General features: G+C 41.2%; 1 protein-coding gene across 1 annotated transcript; it reads right to left on the bottom strand.

Moving 5' to 3' along the window:
* Nucleotides 1-1,836: 1,836 nt before the first annotated feature.
* Nucleotides 1,837-18,685, bottom strand: jhy (junctional cadherin complex regulator). The gene is made up of 8 exons (XM_063895378.1): nucleotides 18,649-18,685; nucleotides 17,362-17,822; nucleotides 13,418-14,123; nucleotides 8,382-8,779; nucleotides 7,866-8,133; nucleotides 5,201-5,288; nucleotides 4,197-4,324; nucleotides 1,837-2,816 (listed from the first exon to the last, which is right to left on the bottom strand). Exons 2-8 carry the CDS (start codon nucleotides 17,736-17,738, stop codon nucleotides 2,631-2,633), a joined length of 2,151 nt encoding a protein of 716 aa, XP_063751448.1. The 5' UTR covers nucleotides 17,739-17,822; nucleotides 18,649-18,685; the 3' UTR covers nucleotides 1,837-2,630.
* Nucleotides 18,686-18,890: the final 205 nt, after the last annotated feature.

Genomic DNA, 18,890 nt, shown 5'->3' on the forward strand with positions numbered 1-18,890 from the left:
TCCCGTGGAAAGGTTATTTTGATCACATTTCAGTCAATATGGTAAATACATTTATCCGAATCAGAATCAAGTTTATTTCCAGGTGTATTTTAAACAATGATATCTACTCAAATTAAAGTCAACAAGTCAACCAATATGAGAATTTATTATGATAAAGAATAAATACATTAAAATAAAGTTTAAAAAGAAACAGGGCATAAACATTAAATGAATTCACTGCAACAACATTAATCCGTGTTTGTGCACAATGTTGACATGCAGAAATGATTTTTGCAAAAATCATATTTTTGTAGACATTGAATTCTGCTACAGTTTTTGAAGACGGATTGGAACAAAAATAAATATCTAAGAAATATTGAATCCGATTTTGGCAATTTACTGTCAGTGAACATTTATTTGTATTATCTATTTGATTTAGTAAGGTTATGATTTGGTTGTGAGAGTCCCTGCATCAGTATGGCCTGTCCTCATCAATATGGTGCAGGGAAAGAAAGCGTTGACACCTTTCCGTGAGATTTCATTAGTTCACTGAGTAGTTTACCAATGGTCCAGAATATTTCATTAAAATAATCTTGTTCAACAGATGTCCAACATATCAACAAACATAACATTCACTTTGCCTCATTAGAGTGGGTTCCCTTCGGTCCACAGACCCACACTGCTGTGAGAGGCATGAATGAGCAATCTCTGAGTGTATAATCAACTATTTATTGTCAATTTATACTGTCTAATCAATATTGTGATAAGAGATATCTCTGAGGCATTTGCACAACATCATGCTACCCTCTCTTCTCCTTCATACAGGACTAGCCGTTCGTTCATGGGTTTTTGGAAAGCAATTCATGCCTTCTTCAAAATGTGATTAGGTCAGTGAGGAAAAAACGTGGAGAATAGGCCATGCAGAAGGTGATCAATTAAAAGATTAAGCGTTTTGCAACACATGGACGCATCTGCATTTGGCCTTAATAGCAGGGCCATCAGCTCATTCACAGGAAGCCTGCCGCCGGCTGAAAGCGTGCTCCTCACATCAAAGAACCTCGTCTCCCCGGGCTTCCCAATGGGCAAAAAGGGATGCTAATTTGGCCCCCTTCATGTATAGCAGCGAAAGACTCCTTCAATTAACTGGATTTCAATGGCGAAAAATGAGTAGGTGGGACTTAAAAAAGATGCAGTGACTCAGTCTGGATAGGCAGCGTTTCTCATTAAATGAAAAAGGGCTCTGTCATTTGTTTCCAACCGCGCATCTGAGGACTTAACACTAAAAACACAGAGCTTCAAAGAGCCCATGATGGGTTAAATAGAGACTATAATCTAATTAAAATATTGCACAGAGGTAAATAGTGCTTTGATAATGATCTGAGGGTTCAATTAGTAAAATGAGCTGCTTGAGTGTTTTGTGTTGGGGTGGAGTTACTACTTGGAACATGGCTACAGAACCAGGACTAATACCGCATGAGGGGACTTTCAAAGTGTCCTCTGTGATTTGAGCAGGACGTTCTACATTGTTAAAGTGAGAGCAGCAACAATGTGTGTGTGCAGTATTCTGGATTATACGGTGTAATGCAGGTGTAATGGGGTTTAATATCTATATTTTATCACCTGTCTCTTTCATGAAAGATATAGTGTGGGCATCAGGAGTCTGGGATGGTTAGACGTGGACTGTATAGTGGAAATGGAGAGCTCAGTGCTGTGGGTATATGACTGTTCAATGATCATGCTGACATTCTACAATCCCTTAATGTCATTAAAGAGATGAGACATTTAGCTCTTCTTCAGCAATAAGACAGAGTCTGCTGTGCAGGTACCCACAAACCCCTACGTGTCTGATCATTTTGCATATTCAATCGTCTCAGCACACTGAAGAAGAACTGTAGCAGGTTGTATATGTCAGACAGTGTTCATCCCATAGTATGAACATTTATTTGTGCACTGCTGCTCTTTGGGGGTATTTGATAAATATAATGAGTGCCAAAAATGTATTATCATTGACGTGCAGCTTTATAAAATATCAACTGTTTCAACCACCACGGGTTGCAGAGACTGCCGTAACTGGAACATACAGTATGTGTCCCGGGTGCTACACATGTTTTGGTACAAAGAAAATAATATAAAGATAGGTTTTATTTAGCATTTTGCAACAAAGCATCGCCATTTTAAGTCCTCCCTGTGACTGTGTCACTGTCAGGGAAATGTCATTAAAGAGTAATCTGCTCTACCATGAATAACGTGTCACCATGCAACAGTCCCCAGGCTGAACCGAACTTTAACTGTACACATTACTACGCTGGAGAGAGGTAATATCAGAGTGCTTTACACTGCAGCTCCTCTGACAGTCAGTAGACACAGTTCCAAATAAACGGCTCCTTCCTTTTTATAGAGAACACTTCTAGAACTTAAGGTGTCAGTAGTTGATTCTATGTTGTGCTTTGTCTTTGCCTAGTTCCAAAAATGGTTACAAATGGCTACATTGACTTCCAAAATGTAAGCTCTGTAAAATGTAAAAACTAAGGCAGCCAATCTTTTCAGAAATGATATTTATCTATCTTTTGATAAATATTTTGAAAAAGGTGTCTCATCTATCATATATCAGTGGCAGCAGGGCCTCCTGTTTATTTGGAATGCACCTTGCTTCAGATAGCATGAACTCTTCTGAAGAGGGCCACAGCCTGCTTTTCTTCTTCATGCCGCTTTCGAAGGACTTCCAGTGTGGCCAGCTGCGGGTACGGAGCGCGCTCAGTGGAGCCTTCGGACTGCTGCTCTCTCTGTTTGGGCTGAGACGGAACAGGTTTGGCTATTGTCTTGGCATATTCCAATGCCTAAGATTCAGAGAGAGAGGGAGTGAGAGATCAACAGATGTTGGTTACTAATTATTGTGTACTGTATGACAACAGTCAGAAATGCGACTAGTCCTCCAGGAATGTCTGTAAACTGTTCACTGTGACCTCAAACAATGTCATGGTTGTGTTCCCCTCCTGATACATTACAGTATATCACAGAACATGACTTTTATTATAGCTTAACTGTTAGTTGTTTTCAGGGTATGAAACATTTCAAAACTCAAAAAATAGTGTATTCAGCCTAGCATCTGTGTGGAAAGATAGGAACACTCCCACAGGATCCTGACATGCAGTTAAACACAAGCAGCCCTAGAGAGCTCAGAGAGTTGTTCTTGGTTGTGTTTCAGTATCACGCATGATAAATGCATGTCATTTGACCACCTTTTACCTCACAAAAAAAGCTGAAACATTGACTTTAATTAAATGTATTATGCTTTTTAATTAAAGTCAACGTTTCAGTGTTTTCAGTGTATATGACAGGATCCTTATGTTGTGTTCAGGTCCCGTGACCCGTTTCAAGTTAAAATGGTATCATAATTGCTCTCTAGTTTTTTTTATCGGAACAAGACTTCATGATAACCTCCACTTTAGCTACATAAACACTACAAACTGATAATGACAATTTATGTCAGAAGGTTTCCCAAAGGAATAGTGTATAATTTGGTTTTCGTCTAGGAAGACCAGCAGCGCATCGTTGTGGGTGACTCTGGGTCAAATTTGGCCCAATCAAGATTGATCTTTGACTTGAGACTTTTTCTTGTAATTGTATTCTAATATTAGTCTATTATAGTCAGTTAACATAATCATCCACTGTCTTCACTATAGGGAATATAATGAGTGAATTTAATCCAATATTTTACTTTAAAAAATGTGCTATTTGTTTTGGGGGCATGCAATTAAATTACAACAGGATTGTACGCTTATGAATGCATAATTAGTCAGTTATGATGTAATAAAAACAATATTGGATGAAAGTCGTAATTTTTCATTGTTTTGGACCGAGTTAAATCATGGGTCAAAATTGACCCGTGAACACCATGAACGGAAACAGCTTTTGAACACAACACAAGGGTTAAAACACAACTGTAATTTAAAGGTTATATAGTATTTAGTTCACAGTGTTTTATGAATAACTGCTAAGCAGTCTGACACCAGCTATTCCTGCCGAGCTAGTCCGGATAGCTCCCTGACAGCTGGGTCAGAGAGGAACCCTGCAGAGACATTCTCCCTAATCTCCTACACTCTTTCTTTGCATCTTGCTATGTAACAATTTGTCTCAGTTAAAAAACGGACTGTTTTGAAGAAGGGATGTGGTTTTCACATGAGTACAGACACACTCAGAACGATTAACACACACACCTTCATCCTGGGAACTTTCTTGTCGCTGCCTTCCGGGTCCTTGGCCAGTAGAAAGGGGATCCTACTTGTGTTTTTGTTCTGCTCGCGGATCACATTTGAATACAGCTTCTGTCGTTTCATTTTCTCAGCATGATGATGGTAAGAGAGAGAGAGAGAGGTTTAATTAACTCAGTCAGTTCTTTCTTAAGGCTCTTGTCTTTGTGCCTCCCCCCCGGCAGAGCCTCTCCATGTAGCCCAACAATACCAAACACAGCAGGCCTTTCAGCGGGCCGATCAACATTTACACATATCACTCACTAATAGGCTCGGACCTGGAGATGCCCAGGGCTCAATCTGGTGTAAATTGGTCAAACATGCTCACTTTTTACAACTGGGGATTAACCACAGAGACATCACAGCCCAGAGCACTTACCTTCTTAGGGGTGCTCTCACTTGCTTTGTAAATGTCATTTTATCTTTGGAACAGCATGGGAGCTCTTAGATGATGAACTCGGACCATTGGAAGAGGGTTAGTGGATACACAATGACACTATTGGACATCTGAGTTTGGGCACAGCTGAACATGTTTGTCAAAACTCATTTCTATCTGTGAGTCACTCCTTAAGGTAATATGGCTTAAGTGCAAATGATACCATCATGGTACGTATAGAAGAGCTTTTGTATTTTGTTGGCCTCATATTGTTGAAAGGCTCTCACAAAATGGATTCATGCATATAATGACAAAGCAGACATCTGAAATGGAGCTCCAGAGGCAGATCTCCCTGCTTGTCAGCTACCTTCGGACAGATGACTGTTTCTCTCGCTCTGTCAATTCTATTTTATTTTAGAGCAATGTTTTGAACATATTTAAGATTGTCAAAAGAAATATATCTGCGGTAAAATTTCCCTACACTTTTCCATATATCACATATGGAAAAGTGTAGGGAAATTTTACTGCAGATACCGCAGGTTTAGAGACGATGAAAATGAACCCCTTCAAACTGGTGCATCAGTGCCAATACTCACTGTCTGTTCAACTGCTTTGTAGTCAGGGCCCAGGCCCCGCAGATTTACATCTGACTTCAGCTGCTTGTAGTCTTTGAGACTGTATGCCTGAGAGAGGGGGGGGGGGAGAGAGAGTACAGTTTGAATCTGTGTGTCAAACACACAGTGAAGCTTTAAATACTTCCTTTGGAGATGACCTTTGTTAAACTGAACCCCATTTGCTTATATAGCAATCAAAACGGCACAAAAGCACAACAAATAAAATCCTGTCATTGGGTTCATGATGCGTTTAGAAGAACACGAAGTGATCGAGACTGATCGTTTCATGCTAAGCCATACATATCAGGCCCGGAGACTGTGTTTATGCTTTCAGCCACACTTGTGACATCACGATTACGGTCCAGACTGAAATATTGGATGGATTGCCTTGATATTTGGTACAGAGATTCAAAATCCCCAGATGAGGAAGCCCACAATACTGATCTCCTGCCACCATGCAGATGACATTTTAGTTGAAATGTCTTAACAGCTGTTGGATTGGGGTCATAGTACAGATGGTTTCCAGAAGACAATCCTAATGACTTGTGACACTACTTCTGACAACCTCTGACTAATCCATCTAGAGCCAACAACAGACCAAAGCACATATCTGGTGAAATATCTCCAATGAATCATAACTACTTTGTCACTTTGTCTTTTCTTCCACAGGTCTGTGTGTGTGAATATGTATATACACGTATAGGACTTATATAAAGTCGGGTGTGTGTAGCTGAGAGAGTTATTTGATTCATTCTGTAGAAAACAGAAAAAAAACAGTCAGGCTTTGGTTAACGCCTGTTCTGGGCTGTAAAAGTGTAAAACATACAAATCAAAATCCACACAACGTCATACACCGTCATGACCTAATAACTGCTGCCATTACTGTGAGCTTTGCAGTGAGGATGTTAGCATTTAGCTCAGAGCCCTGCAGAGACATGCTCTTCAGAACCCTTTTTTAGACTTGTTTAATTTTATTTTTACGTTAAAGTGATGGCAGTTCAGCAAGATCAGCACTTAATCAATTTAAATGTATTGATGATTTTTTCTGCAGAACTCGCATATTATTTCAAACAAACCAGAAACATATTACTACTTCACATTAGTGTGTGGGTGATAGGGGAGGCACGAAGAGTATGTGTGTGTGTGTGTGTGTGTGTGTGTGTGTGTGTGTGTGTGTGTGTGTGTGTGTGTGTGTGTGTGTGTGTGTGTGTGTGTGTGTGTGTGTGTGTGTGTGTGTGTGTGTGTGTGCGCAATCCACAAGCTGTCCCAGACAAAAGAGAGCTAATCATTCCAGATTTTACTGGCTGCTTTTCAGAAGGGGGATTTCAATTTGCTCTCCGTCAGCCAGGGGCACAACAGGGTCTCTTTCTTTCCGGGCCCCCTTCCCTTCTAGAACCCCTAAGTCATGCTCATCTGCTTTCATGCCGGGGCACTACAGCAAGACTGCTTTACAAATTGAGTCAGTAATCTCGTCAGACATGATGGCTAACATGGTGGGAGAGAGGGGAGGTCAGTGGATGAGTGGTGTTGGGCACCACAGGATGAACATGTGAAGGCTCCAGTATGAATACTGTGAGCACTCTGCGGCCTCACTGGGGTCTACTTATCTCAATTGTTAGTTATTGTAACAATAAATATGACACACTATACATCATACATAATCAATCGTCTGTGTTCATGCCTGATGTATATCATTCCCTGAAAGAATATCCAGCCATGTGCAAACCTGGTCCTATCTCTTCACACAGATCAGTACTTGTATGAAGACACGGAAAACATGAAAGCAAAAAAAGCTAGGTTTGACATTTTTAGTCAGTTAGCAACAATGCTGAGGTGAGTTTTACCAGTGGATAATAGTTTTTATGACAATGACAGTCACCTGTATTTCAATATTTAAATATCTCAGCATGGCACACGAGAGAGGGGGAAACATACAAACAGCCAAATCATTAAATGCAATTGGGCATGTTTAGTGGCCCTGTGCCTCAGACTCTCTGCTACTAATCACCTTATCCTCTAACACATCTTTAAATGGCTTTTCAGAGCCTGCAGCTCTCTGGTTTATATAGTCATCATCTTATAGCAATTAAGTGTAGCTTAGTGGAGCTAGACAATTAACCTGATGTTTTGTGCCTTAGTCACCAGAACACTCCTGCTGGATTAAGCTGTCCCTGCATGGAGACAGCTGAGGGGATTATTCAGGACTTCAAAGGGGCATTTATTTGTGTAACCTCTTGTGTACGTAGGATTAAAGGGGAATACCACTCAATTGAAGAATTCATGGGTCACTTTTGTTAACTGCATAATGAGATCTTATTTTTCTAACTGGAACGCAATTATTCAGTAAGTTATATGGATCTTGAGCCCTTTTTGAACACTGTTTAAAAATGCATGTATTTCAGACTAATCCTTTTTATAGGTGACACGCCAGATTAGATGGCATAAATAAACACAAGCAATAAAACCTGTGAACAGTCATTATCCCTCCTTTCAGGATACAAAATAAGATCTCTCACACACACACGCATGCATGCACACACACACACACACACACACACACACACACACACACACACACACACACACACACACACACACACACACACACACACACACACACACACACACACACACACACACACACACCTTGTATGTGGCTCTGGTCCTGAGCTGCTTCTGTCTATCCAGCTGCAGTAGGTATCCGTCAGTGTGGAAGGGGGACTCTGTGTTCCCAGGGCTCGGCTCAGACTCTCTTCCTGCCTCTGACTCTCTTATAGGGGGCAGAACTGTGAGGCCTGAGCCCGAGCCCAGGGACAAAGTGGTGCTGGGGGTCCTGGGAAGGTTAGTGTGGACCTCAGTTGGAGCCTTCTTCTGCTCCCCTTCACAGGATAGTGGCCACTTGAGTGCAGTTGTCCTGGAACACACATAAGTTATTGGTGGATACAAACTAAGTTTCCATTGTAATAGACAATGTATTTTTCCTAATATATTACTTGATGTATTGCACATTCTTATTCATTTACATGGATAACACTTGTTAGCTTTCCTCAGCGCTAGCAGGCTATTATTTGGTGCAGCATTGATCTGTTTCCCCAATAGGATCCTTAAAATGCAAGTCTTTCTCATCTTTGGTCAGAAAAAAGACTTATATAAAGGGCTCACCTTTGCCATTGTTCAGGGCTGCTCTTAAGGTTTCGCTGGTGATTAGTTTGTCGACATCCAGGGAAAAAGGCAAGTTCAACTTCAGATGGGGGGCTCCAGTGAGGAGATGTTAAATTGATGATGTCATCCTGGCCCCTCCGCTGGATGAAAGCACAGAGATGGGAAGTGTTGAGGTTAATGTTGCGGTGGATGCTGGGCAGCAGAAGATGTGGGGAAGATGTCCTCAGAGGATTTGTCTGAGTTTCAGCGGCTGGTGTTGCAAATGCGGAGCTCAGACAGTCTCCCCACTCAGCCTTGACCCCCGGGGAAGGTGGGAGCTGCTGCTGCTGCTGCTGCTGCTGAGGGCAGTTGGGGTATTCTTTCCACTGGGTTTTCTTTTCTTCACTGATCCGGGTGAACTGGGGTTATAATAGGATTAGAATGAGAATAACATTTTTTCATTGATGTAGAATGTCAGAGCAAAGAGGAGACTGATAGACAAGACTGATTCAAAGACGTAGAGACTTAGCATGGCCCAGCATACAGCACAATTTACCTCCATTCTGAACAGAAAATCACAGATGTTTTAACAACAGCAAACAAACTGTAAATATAATAACCCAGATGTCTGTGTACTTGTGTTTATCTGAGTTTTGATTAATACACACTTGGCATGTGTGTTTCCGTGGACCAGGAGGAGTGCAGTGCTGAGTGAAATGTTATTTGGATCAGCGGTTCTATAGAAAACTGCAAAATCCCAGCCAGACTTCGCTGAGTGCTGAGCTGTAAAGGGCAAAGAGAAGCGTATCATAACTACACACTAAATCTGCCTTTTCATATTCAAAGACTGCTGCTGTGAATCTAGATGTTTTTAATCCTCTGCATTTCTGTAAGATATGCCAACATGCAAAGTGTAGCTTTGTCTAAATCTTAGGTGTTTTGTTTCTCGCTTTAAAGTGATGTTGAGCACAAAGCATGAACCAACCACTCACACCACAAACAGCAGACACATATGAGCTCTGGATAAGAGGCTGAATTCTCTACCAGAGTGACTGGAGGGCTGAAGCTGTTCTTCGCATGATCTCACCAAATTATTTAGCAGGAGGTCTGTGAGCGAGTGTCTCATGCATCTAATGCCACTGATTTAGCAAACATCAGCTTTGCCCATTCCAGAGGGAAAATGTTTATTTTCATCTGCTTGGCAGCTTCAAGGTGGATGCTCAAGTGCTCAAAATAATAACGCTCCTCCAATCTTCTGCTTTTTTACTCAGACTCCTCTTTTTTCTTAAAAAAAAAAAAATCATCTCTGGCAAGCCCTGGTGCAGAGACACCAGCAGTGATTGTGTGCACATTCCCTGAAGGAAATTAAAAGCATAAGTGATCGTGTCTCAGCTGTGCAGCAGCTTCGTGGCCCTTGCTGGAACTTAGGCAACGGAGATTCCATACACACAAACAAAAGTAGGTTTTACTACATGTTCACATTACTCTGGGCTGTTAACCAAGGGAGAGGACCAAGAGGTTCCTACCCTCAACCGCCTGGGCTCTAAACCTGATTCACTCTGCTAGCGTACTCTGTTAAGCACTTTTAGACAGAACACAACATACTGATACTGAAAATGTTGAGCAAAAATATATACACCAGAAACTAAAGCCTTTTGGAAAGCCAATTAAAAGACACACCAACAGCTACTCAGGGGTATCAATACTGCATCCATTACTATCAGTGCCTGTCTTACTCCACCACATCATATTCCGTCGATTTTCCTGTTTCAGTTGTTCCTAATGTACCTGTTTGAGCCATGAGAATGTGTTCTGCTAATGCTGTAATGAAAATCATTTAGTTAACTTCAGGACTCCCCTCAGCGGCAGAGGACCATCTGAGTGTATCAATGGTATTGACAGGCTGAAGACTTTTTCACTGAATGCCACCAATTCTGTGAGCTTGAATAGGTGAAGGTCACAAGGAGTGAGAGGATCCAGTTGTACCATATCGTCAATAAGTGTGTTTGTGATTGTGTATAATACGCTGCGATGTCCCTGTTAAAATGGGAAGAATTCAGGACAATGTCAGACAACCCTCCTTGACCATATTCTTTTTCATCATGTAAGCTGTATGGCTCTTTTCTCTAGCTTTCAGGTACACTTGTTTGCTTTTGGGTATTAACTGAACCACACACGAACTGAGCAACAGGACAGGAGAATGTGTCTGAAATGACAGAAATACGGTCAGACACTGGGTGCTGTTACAGGTTCATCAGTAAGAATAGGCAGTGTTGGAAGATCAGAAATAGGGTTCATTGACTACTGTATGTCCAGCAGTGTACACACACACACACACACACACACACACACACACACACACACACACACACACACACACACACACACACACACACACACACACACACACACACACACACACACACACACACACACACACACACACACACACACACACTCTGCGCCTCTCACCTTCAACTATTCCTCTTGCCATTGCCTTTAGTCCCCCATTATAAACATCCCAATCAGTTGGAGCAAATGATCAAGACTGTATTGCATTTTGAGCATGGTAAGCTGTGTAATACCTTTTTTACTAAATTGGGAGGCTCGTAATTGCCTCTCTGTGAGACGATGTCACAACAAAGTCTGGCAATTGCGGCAAGCTGTATTACCTCCTGTACCCGGGAAACATCTGCTTTTCCAAATGAAAACTTCAAAGGGGCTGTAGATCTTGAATTGCATTTAGCTGCTATTGTGGCCGGCCCAGGTAATCTTGATTAGGTGTTTAGACTGAGGCAGGGTATACAGTGGCAGAGAGCTCCCCAGAGCTTTGCTCTAAAGCTATTAAAAGATTGTACATTATGTTGCCCTGGCTTTGAAGTGAGGGCCTGCGAGAGGAGTAGGGACTCTAAGGGGTGAGTGCAATAGCAGAAGATTGATCTGCTACTTCTGTCTTTATCAAAGGAGGCCCGGGCCCCGATGAAGCCAATCATTGCTGCTGCCACTCTCCCACTTGGCCCAGCTAAACATTTGCTGCATTAGGAAATTGTGTACATTTAATAACACGTCTAATTATCAGTTGCCTTTAGACAGCCAAATGGGGTGTTTTTAAAGGCCCACGTAACGACAGACTTTTCTGGACTGATTTGTGAAAAGCTTGATTTGTGAGACTGATGCCATTTGTGTCCTGACTGTTGCTTTCTTTTGTGAGGAGCTTCGGACAGAGAGGGAGGAGGCACAACAGGCTTTGTGATAGAAGATGTGTGGTGATACAAAAGTGTTTCTGCACGTCTGCCTGACCTTTAATATTTAATTTCCCAATACTGAAGAAAAATAAATCATATTTGTCTAATTTCATTTTTAATATTTCATTTAGTGTGTGTGAAAATAAATATAACATGTATTCAAAACTCCAATCCAGGAGCAGAGTGGAAACCGTGACTCTGTAGCCCTATTGGATTGTATGTCATCTCAATGCTTCAATGAGCTGCAGCTTTTACTGATATTATTATATTTTCTTAACTCTGCCTGTGAAATATAGTTTCAATGTTAGTTTTCAGTTTTGTTTATGCAAAATAATGTTGCAGTAAAAAACCAATACAATGATGAATCCTATCTTGAAACAGGAAATAGACACATGTAAATGAATGCCCCTTCTTTTGTGCCCCTATGTCCCCCATTAAGTAAGACACGTCTTTGGGGAGACAGGGCGATGGAAAACTAATAAGCGAATTCAGAGGGAAATGACAAAACACAAGGGTTCCAGAGAGGGAAAGGCTCTGGCTCTGTTTACCATTGCACAAAGCTAACGGCTCTTGACTATGTAAATGGTGATGATATGAGACATTGTGAAGGGCTGGGGCTCAGATGGTTGGGGGTATTATAGCCAGCAAACAGTCTTGTGGCCCAACAAATGGGGAATGCAAGCCATCCCGACCAATTATGCCACTGTGCCAGGTGCAGGGATGTCTAAGAGCCTATTGGTAACCATGCGTCTCTGATGTTGTACACATCAACTCATAATAAGCGCTGCATAGCCAGACATGGTTCTTTTCATATGGTGAAGAAGAAGGCAGATAAAAACAGCTATGCTCCTCTGCCAAATTAATTTTCCAGACTGGGTCAGGGCAAACATCATACAATATTCTCTTAGTTGTCTGAGATGACAATAAAAGGCATATAGAAAGCAATAATAATACTAAATGAGCGTAAGATTGGTTCATGCAGAAGGGAAAAAACAAAGAAGCAAACAATATTGCTCTATATTCAGCTCAGGAAAAAGAGATGCGTTCAAGTAATTGCCCATTGATATGGTCTCATTTCAGAAAAAGCTTCAAAGAGAAAATTTACTGACACTTGACTACTTTTCTGATCACCTAAGTGCACAGTAAATACAGACGTCTGACAGATATAAATACACAATAGCACTTGCGCATGAGCACTAATAAGCCATAACCCTGACCTCTGTGTTTAAAACAGCACTGTTAGTGGAGGTAGCCCGAGTTCAATGGATTAAGTCAATGCCATAAAAATCACAATCATCACTACGTTCATTTGCTAATACAAAGCAATACATGTCTTAAAAATAGGAAACGCCACACACTTGCCAAAAGCTGTTCAGGCATAATACCTCAATAATTACTACACCCAGAATCTGCTTCCTTCAGTTCCAAAACAAACAACCTACGCTGGAGACAAACAGTAGATCCAACAGAGAGTGGATCTGTCTGTCAGCAAACAAGCCCCACACACGGACAAATGCAAACTGGTTAGGACACAGTTTAAACTAGGATGCAAAATAGAGTTTAGTCCAATATTTTTCAGTAGTCTATCCCCAGTGAGAGTCAATCTTAAATCATGTTAGTGTAACAATAGCTGGGCCGCCCAATAACCATTGTCAGTGTTAGTGCAGCTCCTGGTGTCGGCCGCTGTAACTGCAGCTGGGTCAGGCTGACAGCACACACATTATTGCTGGGTTTTTATCACATATCAAAGGTCTGTCTTTCATTCAGTGACTTTTACCATAAGCAGATATTATTGGATGGAATTATACAAACCTTATTGACTTTATGAGGCATCTCCTGCTTCAGTGCATAAACACTCACATAGGAGCCACGTTTGGAGGGATTGCACCCCAGGGTCACTTTGTTGCGTTCCACAATGTCCTCTGCAAGACTTTCTAGCTTTTTGTTCAATGAAGCCTTGTGGTATTTGGAAGTGCTCATTTGCTGTATTTGAGTTGTTCCTCCTTGTCTGCTTTTCAGTTCCTGCAGGAAGTAGGACTTACTTTGGATATACGTAGCATCCTCGCTGCGCTCAGTAGACCGTCTCCTATTTTCCCCTGCATTGTCACAACTATTTACACTTGTCCTTCTGAATCCTTTCAGTACATCTTTGCCACAGGGTGGCTTTGAATGGTCAGCCTCAGGTGATGGAGGTTCCAGGTCATGGTTGTTATGGTGGGGAGTTGTAACTGAGCCAGTCTGACCGTTTTGTGGGTGTAGGCAGTATGGCTCAGACTCATCACCAGCCATTTGAAGAATCACTGCAACAGCTTGACATGAGTTGATGTATCTGTATCCTCCTTTAATTACAAGTCCCTGTCTGTCACCACATGACTGACTGGATTTCTCTTTAGGGGCTTGATGATATTCCTCAAAAGAAATATGTGAACTGTCATCGAAGCGGCTGGCTCCCCTCAGGTTGGTCCTCCAGTTAGGGTCATAGCGTAGGTCGGAATAGGAATCCTGGGTGAACCGCTGGCTGCAGGGTTGAAGAAAGACAATATTAAAAATGATCTCATTTCAACAACCCTGAAACTGATATTTGTATCAAACGTAAAAACTTTATTGCTGAGCTCAATTAAATAGGCATATAGGAGATATCAAACTAAATGGAATATACTGTATGTATAGGAAAGATTCAACCATATCATTAATAATTGATTTATTTCTTGTTACGCAGCTTTATTATTGGCATCTCCATATCCAAAGGAAGTGTTACACATTCACGTAGGCCTTTACTTACAGCAGAGGTCAAAGGAACAAGAGGCATTAGACCATTATTAGAATGATGATGTCCTCAAACAAAGAGCGCTACGCCTTATTAGAGACTTGTGAAATTGAAACAGATGAGGGGGATTATGTGCCTGTATTTACAGATAATTCTCATGTTTTCACCTCCGGACTCACTAATGACAGTGTGTTTGAGAGCTACTAGCGGGGGAATGGTTCACAAACGGCAATTTTCAGCTTATGAAATGGCTTGAAAATTGCAGACTAAAATGCTCTTTCTGATGGTGATGAAGAGATCTCATTAAAATAAATAGCAGAGAGCCTCTTTGTTGTGCTTACTGGGAGGACGAGGGGAGCCTAATTCTCCTGCCGTTATGTTGTGCGTCGGGGGGAGGGTTGCCTAGGTGTAGGGCCCTTCACATCGATGAGGCCAAAAGGGTAAGGGATGTCTCTCTAATGACTCAAACAAGTTGGAGAACGTATTATTGACAACATCCAGCTGGACGCGATGCCTCACACACTGGCGGACCACCACAGCCTGATATTTCTCGCCCAAGATACTGACACCTAAATACAAAAGCCATTGAAATATTGTGACAAACACTGAATAGTAAAATGAAAAAACTAGCCATACGGACTATACTCAAACATCCTTTCGCAATATTTGGAAGGATGTAGGTGTAGACTATAGTTAAGACGGATGAATGGAGTTGCTTTAATAGGATATCTTTTACTTCAAAAAGACATTTCCATTGGCTGTGTAAACTATGCAATGGCAATGTGCGAGAAGGCTTACCCGCTTTGAGCAGGCAGCAGCGAGGGCTATGAGAACACACTGATGCAAATAGGATTGTGTCCCCTGCACAGGCTCTGGGAAATGGAGCTTTTGTGAGAATGCGTCATGCTCATTTTAACCTGAAACAATGTACTTTTGAAGCGGACCCACACTTGGTGGACATCAGGCTGCGTGGGTAAATGACGGGAAAATGGAGAATGCCCCTTTTCTATGTGAGAGGGAAACGACTATCATTTTGTGTCTGCAGGAGAGAGAAGTGGAAACAGCAGTACGGTTTAACAAGAGTGTAGAAACAGATGTGGTGTTGTTCTCCCTCTGCTCCTTCAGAAGAGAGAATGAGAGATCTCCTTTTCAGCAACAATGATCCCTGTTAATGGACCACGAGTGACCACTTATTGTGATCCACCCAAACAAAACAAAAATCTAATTTAGCTCACATGAAAGGTGTTATTCTGAAAGCCCCTGAATTAGGCCGTTCTCAGTACAATGTGCCATTGATGGCTGCATCTCATTAAATAACTGACACCACTTCATTGTTAAGTGAAGAATGAGGGTTATTTATCCTTTATCATCCATGTACTGTTGGAAAGTAAAAGCTTTGATTGCCGCCTCCGTTCTCCTTGCAGTATTCCAGCAGCACTATTATCTGCTTAATTTCAATTAATTTGTCACAGGCAGTGAAAGTGACGGTCCAGTTCAATGGGCAAATTTAACAAGGTCAGGAACAAATCTCATCGTGGTAAATAGCTGATAATGGCACGTTAATAGAACGTTGTGATAGACAAGGCCACATGTGATCGAAACACAACAAAAGCCTATTTTATAGATATTTTTTTACCAACAATTCAAGTCTGAGGTTGTTGTTTTTTGTTTGTTGTTTTAGGTTTGATAAACAATTGTGCAATGACATACATTTCTGCCATCTACAGGCCATACTGCTAAACTGATAGTCATTCAAGAGTTAATTAAAGATAATTATTTATTTCTCTTACATCAAATCATTTCAGCAAAAGGCCAAAACCAAGTATTTAATAACATCTATTTTAAATGTACTCTACCTTTCAAAAGTGTGGAAGTATCTATACTGATGCTCTATTTCTTTCCCTCAATAATGGCTATTTTAACAGGGTTGAAAACACCAAATACATAATAACACTCACACTAGATCTGGCACCACTCAAATACAAATATAATGGATGGAATACTGTTGTAACATCTTTTCTCCAAAAATACACTTTATTTTCCAGTCCAGGCAAGAGTGAACGTGACCCTGGAGCAGACACAAGCCAATCCCGACCAATTAAACAGCCAATTAAACATGCTGGATCTACAGCCGAGCCGAGCAAATGCACAAAGCAGGCACAGAACGTAGGCTCACACCACAGTGGGCCATAGGATGCAGCCTCTTTAAAGATGCATGTAACTTGAGACAACAACACAGTCTGCTTTGTTAAACTGGATTTATCTGTGTTCTGTGATGGATCAATGTAGTCCGGTGTTAGCTTTATCCAACGTTAGCTTTTAGGGGACCGGCTACATTGGTCCAATTAAGATGACCTGGTAGATGTTTGAGTGTGACAATGAAAGGATTTAGATGGTGTAAGGACAAATGGGGCAGTGGAGACATATCATGTCCCCTGTTAAGGACACAACGTGCTTTGTTCATGTTTTTGGCCTGATGTAAACATCTTCAAGGCTATTTCCTTCAAGAAAAAATGGTTCATCATTAAGTAAGAGTAAAAAGAGTGGTCGATTAATAAACTGGGATGTGCAATATACTGTCCTGTTTTCAGTTTATAACACCCGTCATAAATGAATGTCAATGTAGTGATGATATGTAACATGCCAGGCTAAAGAGCTCAGTTTCCTACATAATTATACTTTGAGTATTATTATTATTATTACTTTTTTATTTTTTAAATAGTTTTTGTAATTGTACTATTTTTATTTGTATTTTTGGGTTACGTATTCTTCTTTCTGTGTCATTGTATGCACCACTCATACTAAAGAAAACTCCTTGTCTGTGTAAACTTACCTGGTAATAAAACCAATTCTGATTCTGACAGACACTATTCACAACTAACTGATGTAGAGTGTGTGTACATTACCTGATGTTACTTTGAATACCATTACTCAATGCAACATCAAATGAGTTGCAATTGGCCCGACAAACAGAACTTGAGTAACTTACCTAGTTCCTTCTTTTTCATTCGTTTGCGTGTCCAAATACTCAGTCTGTGTCAGGGCAGGGCTCCTTTCGGCATGGTGGTGTTCTGCTACATTAAGACTATCAACGACTTGAACACCTTCAGCTTCATCATCACTTGCATCTTCATCCTCTTGATATCCCTGCTGTGAGCTGTCTGCATTTTGCTTTTGAGGCAGTGTGTATTTGTTTTGGTTGTGGCGGATCATATGCATGTGTAGCTGCTGCTGGTAGGCTCTCTCCTGGGCCAGGCTCTCTGTGTCCGACGCCACTGAGTCCCACTGGTGTCTCAGGGAAGGATGCTTATCTTGCTCAGTCTTCCACTCTTGAGATGTCTTTTCATTTTTTAGGTCTTTATCCATGCCTTTTTGTAGATGGAACGTGTGCTTTGTGGAGTATGGATCATCTATATTGGTGATAATGGCAGCAGCTTGGTAACACTGCAACTAAAGACAAATACAAAAATATCTTGATTGTACAACATGAACAGTAGTTGTAAAGTTGTAAAACGAGATGTTGAGCATTCATGTCTCAGATATTGCAGTATGCATCTGTATGACACCTCCAAGGAAAAGTCAGAAAGAAGCGGAGCTCACAAAGGGCATTTGACCACGTCCCTGAATGTCTGCACTTACCTTGTGACAGCATTGTCTCGAATGCATGAATTACTTTTGCACTTGTGTATAAATTGCACAACGTTTCATATTCACATGCAGTTGTAACAGTAACCATGGCTCCGTTCTGTCAGAGCTTTCAGTTAAGACATGGATAATATAAATGCTGATGGCCTGCAGAGAACACTGGGTTGCAGCCATCAGCATTGTGATTAGACCAGCAAAATGTCTGCTGCTTATAAGATATAGGCCTGGATTTGTGTTTTCCTCTGATACACCCATTGTTTATGCATTACACCAACCTCCTCTCTTCCTATGAGGTAGATCATTAAAACTCTTTGGGTATGTCATACATTATTTTAAAGGGGCTGGATTCAAGCAAACACGGTTTTTCAGAGGGGAGAGTGGAGCGGAGACAAACAGGTGTGTATCATTAACTGAAGCATGGTGTTTGTAGAACATGTTAGCGTTATGTCTGTCGCTGTCAAATATTTAATACCGATAGCGGCTCGGATAAAACCACCAGCCGTCTGCTAGCTGAGCAGCTATCTTATAGCATTTAGATTCAAACTAAAGGAATTCAGATCAAACTAACATATCATACAAACATATGCTATTAACAGTGCTAAACATCTAGAGAGGAGAGGAGTGAACTCACCTGTTTTCCTGCCACAACTCCACAACAGTAACCATGGAAACGCAGACGCACACATGGTGCGTTCATGTGACTTTATAAAAGCTCAGACCTTTTTAAATTACTTCAAAAACCACGTCATGGAAACTACTTTCCTTCACGGCAAAAATACAGTAGGTGACCAGATCATCTGTAGCGGGGCAGATGGCAGCGGGCCTAGTAAAATTGCAACAAACCAACAGCAGATCTTTATCTTTTAAGCAGGG

The sequence above is a fragment of the Eleginops maclovinus genome, chromosome 11 (assembly GCF_036324505.1).
Source record: "Eleginops maclovinus isolate JMC-PN-2008 ecotype Puerto Natales chromosome 11, JC_Emac_rtc_rv5, whole genome shotgun sequence".
Lineage (NCBI taxonomy): Eukaryota > Metazoa > Chordata > Actinopteri > Perciformes > Eleginopidae > Eleginops > Eleginops maclovinus.